Genomic DNA, 6,256 nt, shown 5'->3' with positions numbered 1-6,256 from the left:
TGCCGGCTCGCTCCTTCTTTCCTCTGTCTCTCCCTCTCTTTCGTCTAGCTCTTCCTCTCTTTCCCTCGCTCGCGAATGTCCGTACGACCGCGATTTCTCACGCTCCACGGTCACTTGACGGAATATTATCACGCTTTACGACGTAGAATATTCAGCTTGGCTGGTTTTGTTCACGATCCCAGGTGTGTTTACTTATTTGGTTTGTTTGATTGACTAATTGATGATGTTCACTTGGCTTTCTTTTGTTTTATTCGTCAATATTTTTCAACAATGTATTTCTGTACATACGGACAATCGTTAGCGTTTTCTTTGTTGTTATTTTGGAAGTAGGCGACATATACAGAAACTTTCAGCCGAACCAGAACGCTCCCAACGATTATTTCCCTGGACAGTGACAACAGCCCTAATGTTTTCATGAAGTGGATTGTCAAGACCGTCTACTTTGCTGCCGATGATCATGATGCTGATCCTGCTTCCTACGTGATCATCAAGACCAAGAACCAGAAGCAGCAAATGCGGAGATGCATATTTGGATCTTTTCAGGGCGGACAAGTGAATATTCGTCAATTAGGGTTACTATAAATATGTGTATACGGTAGGACCGCGGAGAAAGAGGTCACAGATACGTCATACAATCACGGTGTTCGGCTCGATGCGATGAATGGACAGTCTTTGGAGATTTATGTTGACTTTATTTGACTTTATTGGCGACTTTTTATTGACTTTCATTGACTTGTTTAGCTCACGAGCTCCGGGCTCCTCATTGGTTTTACCACTGCTGTAAATATTTGTTGAAGAAGGTATGTCACTTCCATTGCATTGCATTGCATCGATTAAAATCTTGCAAATGTTAAAACAAGGATCAATGTCTTGGCATGAACCATACGATCCTCATTTTGATTTTGCGGCACCCCAATCGGTGGAGTGACACAACTCTCGTACACAAAGGTAAAAGAAAGAACTTTCTACACTGTTTTTATCCACAGGGGGTCTTCTGAAGATAGTCAACTAAGGTTGACTAGTGCTTGTCAAATTTGAGCCACTGATATAACAGTCAACCATGGTTGTGACGGAGGAGTCAAGCTTGAGTCAGCTGAATGTTCAACAATGGTCAATTACACTTTTAAAAGTTCTACGCTTTCTAGACTAATTGTTCCACGTTCAAGGTTCTGTTGAGATCATACGAGGTTAAGGAGTTGAGGGGAAAACCTTCAGCATAGCCACTCAGTGTCATTGTTCCTTAGCATCTCGCTGAGAAATCGCCTCAACTTCCTCTTCATGATCTTGTACTTGTTAAAAGCAACCATAGCTCTTTTCAATGTGTTAATCTCAGAAGAGGCTCCAACTTCTCTGTACATAGTAGATCAAGAGCTTCCACAGCCTCTCTCTCTTGTCATCCTGCCAGTTCCAGACCAGTTTTGATCACCAGAAGCAATAGTGGGTGAGATCTTCAGTATCACCTATCATCTATGCCAGCCTAAAATTTCATCACTCAAATGCAAGAAAAGGGGGAACACTTGCCTCTTCGGTCTCCTCCGACTTGTTAAATTTGCATCATAGAGAGCTATAGAAACATGTTGAGCCAAGAGGTTAAAAAGTATTTTAACTTCTTATATAAAATTCAAATTAGTGCAGCAATTTTATCTGTGCACAAAGGAAAACACCAGCCTGTTGAGACAATACTACCAATGATTCATATAAATACAAGATATTTGATCAATTGAGATGCTCTAGCGCCGAGGGCGACTTGGCGGCAAGCAAATATGAGAAAGTCAGTGTGTTTCTTGGTTTCAGAGTAAGGCTGCGCCAATGCTTGGCTTGGGAGTATCACCAGCGCCTCCAACATCCTTGCATCTCGAGGCTTTAATCTCTCCACAGTAACGCTTTGGAACCTTTTCTCTCGCTAGCAGATGGTTTAATGAACACAGTAGTAGATGCGAACCATGACTACATTCTCCTCTGCATCGACTTTAAAAGAAAAGTGAACCAACTCGTCAAGGAAGTTGAAGCTCAAATCCATGCCAATCAAGTGGAATTCCTGGACCCTGATGCTATGAGAGACTTGCAATACGTAAAAACTCTGCTTCAAGTATCTATATTTGTAACTTGGTAGGTAGTATACATTTAAGTGCAGCTTACTTTTGTCCTCTCCACTTTCAAAAGTTTGCGCTGCAAAAAGTAGAATAGAAAATGTGAGAGCATCAAAAGAGATTTAGAGTTTTATTACCTAGAATGGCTTAGATCTCCGGAGAGAGGGATCCAAACCATGAGCAACATAAGTAAATGTCTGGCATGCAATGGAAGTGACATACCTTCTTCAACAAATATTTACAGCAGGGGTAAAACCAATGAGGAGCCCGGAGCTTCAAAAGCAATGGTTTTGATTATTCTTCCACAACGGAACTTCTTGAAATTTGTATCAGAATATATATGCATCAAACTAAACCATCTTTGTGTAGATGTCGAATTATTGAAAAAGAGCCACTGGTCAGCCGGGTGGTAACTCAGTAGCCATCTTGGCATCTGTTAGTCTAGCCTCTGGCTCGTCCATGGCAACCAGCACAGAGACAGAAACTTAGCAAAGGAAAACAAAAATGAATTCCTTTTCTTATTTTTCTTTTTTGAGTGTATTGATCATATGCTTGGTTGAGCGGCTAGAGATTAAACATAAGCTTGATTATAAACGAACTATTTTCATTTGATTTAGTTTAGTTTATATGTGCATTATAACAATTAGGGGATGTAGCTCAAATGGTAGAGCAGTTGTTCCGCATATAACAGGTAGGAGGATCGATACCTCCCATCTCCATGTAAATTTTTTTTCTTTAAACTCTTTTAATTTTCTTAAAACAAGAATTCTTAGACACTGGTGATAAAAGGTGGTGGTCTTCAAACCTTTCAACAGATGGCCTCTCAAGCTGGGCAATGCCGCTAAAACGCATTGGGACTTCTAGCAATTGTATGAGACAGGTTTACCATCTTGTCTAGCACTTGATTCCATTCTGTCTTGCAAGCCTTGATGATGAAGAAGAACGAGTGATGCTGGGAACGACGACTACCACTACGAAGAACATGGTGCGTGGAGTAGAAAAGTCTTGTGTCCGCTGCCACCCACGGCAAATCCAAAACCTGATGCTCGAGACGAGCGAACAAGATGGCATCACCGTCCGGCTGTTCAAGAGGCAGAGGGTCCAGTTCCGGCAGTCAGCCGATCACATGCCCACGCCCCACACCAGCTCAAGCCTCACTTCCGGCGCTACTTTGAGGACAACGTCCCCAAGCTCATGAGCGAGGAGACGTTTTGGAACTATAGCCAAGTGGAGCGGTGCCGGAGAGGAGAAAGCCCATGACGAGGGCATGACAAACTTGCTGCTGTCACGCAACTTTGAGAGCGAGCAAGACCGGGGAGACAAGTCTAGAAGATGCGAACGATCTTGCTTCAACACGAGGGTAGAGGACTTTGATCACGAGGTGTGCGCTAGCGGTGGTGTGAAAGTAGCCAAGACGGACGACGATCATTGAGCTGATCAAGGCTATCAATGGTGTGGGTGATGTCAAGGTGAACAAGGGCTTGAAGTATGATCCTGCCTACTTGTTTGACGGATCGTGTGCTGCTGCTGCTACTGCGTGAACTCTTAAGGCAGAAAAGAGTAGGGAAGCTTTATAGAAAATAATGTGGCCAGTCTTAACATCACATTGGACTACTAGTTCCAATCAAACCTTAGTTACAACAGCTCAGAAAAGTGCTCAAACTGTACAGAGATTATGAAGCCTATGTGGATTGTTTATTGTTTCTCCATTTTACGCTCGCTCACGCCCCGGATGACTTGATTCCTCTGAAGAAGCTGCCACGAACAGTCTCCCGTTGTGTTGGCTCAGCTCGCTCTCCACTCCATCTCGATTTGAATCTTGCCGTTTTTGGAGTCGATCAGCTGATAAGTTTCGTTGATCCGCTTGTTATTCACCACGTCCGCAAGGTTGATGTCTGCGTATCCCAGATTTTCCTGCATTTGCCGTAACTAAGACGCTGTTCCTGGAAGTACATGGCTAGAAAAACTTACACGCAGGTGGACTCCAATTCCCATTGCTTTACTTATGACTTCCACTCGCAAGCGGTCCTCCACTGGTGGCTCCGCTAAAAGGTACTGGAACTCTTGATCCCATCGGGGATCTCGGTTCTTCTTTATAGCCTGAAAAAAACCACGCGTGAACAAAACAGAGAAAGAACAAAAACCAAATCAACCGGACACTACTTACCTTGGTTTTCTTTGTTTCGCCTCTAAACGTCAGCCTCACATAAGGATTCGTGTGGTGCTTGCCTTCCAAGTCTTCGGCACCATGGAGAGTCACAACAAGCAGACCACCTCCTTCGGGAGTACCTTCGGGAGCTTTTTCGACGGCATTAGCATCTTCTTCTTCGATTGGAATGTCTTGATCCTCCTTGAACGCTTTGTAAGTCAGTTCAATTGTAAGCTGACCACGAGGCTTCTGATTTGCTGGATCATTGGGATCCATACTCTTAACCAGGTCTAATGTCAAAGTCTTTGTTTCACCAGGAACGATGCCTTTCAATGGAACAACTTGCATACCAATCTTGTCATGGGATCCAATCTGCAAGCCCATTTAAGTTCGTTATAATGCTTGTAGGAGAACCACGTACCTTTTCCCAGTCGTAAACAAATAGCTCAAGAGCTTGAGATTCTGGATCCAGAACAAGCATGTGAAAGTTTTCGTTCCATTCTGGATTGAGAGTGTTCATTTTCACGGTCGTTTTCTTCTTGGCAAACGGTCCTTCACCGAGGACCAGCCTCACGTATGGGTCAGACTTCCCCATGAGGTCTTTCTTCTTGAGGCCCATCGCCTTGACAACCTTGACTTCCAGCATTCCAACAGGTTTCTTTACCGCTCTGAGAGGTAATTATAAAGTATATGTATGATGTCCCCGAATTAAATTCTTACTTCGGATCGTCTATGACGTTGATTTCCAGTGTTCTTGGCCACAAGTACATTTCTGAGACTTTATCCTTGATCAGGTCCTGAGAAATCAGCTTTGTGAGTATAGAGGTAAAACTTTTTTTCGAATTCCAAAAAACCTGGACAAACGCATAAAGCCCTGGAATTGCCATTAAGTCGCCACCGAGAAGTTTCAAACCAAAATCCACATGAGGCTGGCAGGAATGTTATGTCAAAAGAACTTAAACAGGAGAAAAAAAAAAAGTAAACCTTGTCCATTAGAGAGACTATGATCTTGCAAAAGCATGGGAATGCAGCAACAAGGGGCTTCAACGTAACGCGTGCGGTGGCGAACACTTGCAAGTCGACAACCTGAAGAAAGGGCAAAAGCTCAGACGCTGGAAGAGAAAAAAAAGCGCTGTAACTACTAGCCTGGACAGTCGCTCTGAGACCAAACGCCTTGACAGCAACGAGAATGTTTGGATTTCCAGCCCATTTAAGAGACGGCTCGATAATCATCTCCTTCTCTTGAGTATCATACACTTTGATGCCTGAGAGAAGAAGTCGTAAAAACAAAAAAAAAAAAAAGAAAAAGAAAAAGAAAAATGAAAAACGTTACCTACAAACGTCGGTGGCAGCGTGCCTAATGTCAAGGCCTCGAATTCGCACGACTGTAGCTTGTACTTCGCCCCGTATTCATCAATGTATGGTTTGGCAGTGTCACGAATGATCTTGCAAATAGCCTGCATTTGCAAGTCATGCAACCATAAAGTAAGATATAATAAAATCTAGCCATATTGTTCAAGCATCACACCTTGTCAAGGAAAGGCCAAAGATCCGCTAAGAATTTGTTTAGCCAGTCCACCTGGCAAAAGAAAATGCGACCATGATCGTCCATCGAAGAAAGGAATCACAGAAAGATTGGCACTCACTCTATCATAGTCTGGATTTTTAACCCAGAGAGGAATCTCTGGCAATAGCTCCTGCAGCGACTTGGTATCAAGCTCCTGCAAAGGTCGGATTATAGGATCCTGCGAGGCAAGCGATCAGCACATGAGAAATTCCTCATAATCTAGCTACATTCATGGCGAGAATCCCTACCTTGACATCCACAGGCGTGAAATAGATGAAGAGGAAGTAGCCAATGACGACGCCAAAGCCGATTCCCCAGGCGAATCCAACAAGGCCCAGCACGGTGCCGATCAACCCCATTGCCGCACGCGAAAGAAAAGAAAAACCCTATTCTCTCACCGGCGCCTCGTGTCCATATGTAGAAGCCTCACACTTCTCTCCCCTGAAACGC

At 43.7% G+C, this 6,256-nt stretch overlaps 1 protein-coding gene across 2 annotated transcripts; it reads right to left on the bottom strand.

Moving 5' to 3' along the window:
- Positions 1 to 3,648: 3,648 nt before the first annotated feature.
- LOC9659192 (synaptotagmin-2) lies at positions 3,649 to 6,256 on the bottom strand. Of its 2 annotated transcripts, XM_002969148.2 has the most exons (12): positions 6,055 to 6,255; positions 5,886 to 5,984; positions 5,768 to 5,818; positions 5,573 to 5,696; positions 5,386 to 5,504; positions 5,224 to 5,325; positions 5,094 to 5,168; positions 4,960 to 5,036; positions 4,661 to 4,907; positions 4,258 to 4,611; positions 4,062 to 4,190; positions 3,649 to 4,004 (listed from the first exon to the last, which is right to left on the bottom strand). In XM_002969148.2, exons 1-12 carry the CDS (start codon positions 6,163 to 6,165, stop codon positions 3,876 to 3,878), a joined length of 1,617 nt encoding a protein of 538 aa, XP_002969194.1. In that variant the 5' UTR covers positions 6,166 to 6,255; the 3' UTR covers positions 3,649 to 3,875. The 2 variants fall into 2 exon arrangements, with proteins under 2 accessions (XP_002969194.1, XP_024530179.1); XM_024674411.1 differs by having other exon boundaries at positions 4,960 to 5,168; positions 6,055 to 6,256.

Source organism: Selaginella moellendorffii, unplaced genomic scaffold (genome assembly GCF_000143415.4).
Source record: "Selaginella moellendorffii unplaced genomic scaffold, v1.0 SELMOscaffold_12, whole genome shotgun sequence".
Lineage (NCBI taxonomy): Eukaryota > Viridiplantae > Streptophyta > Lycopodiopsida > Selaginellales > Selaginellaceae > Selaginella > Selaginella moellendorffii.
This window is presented reverse-complemented; position numbering and strand designations above follow the sequence as displayed.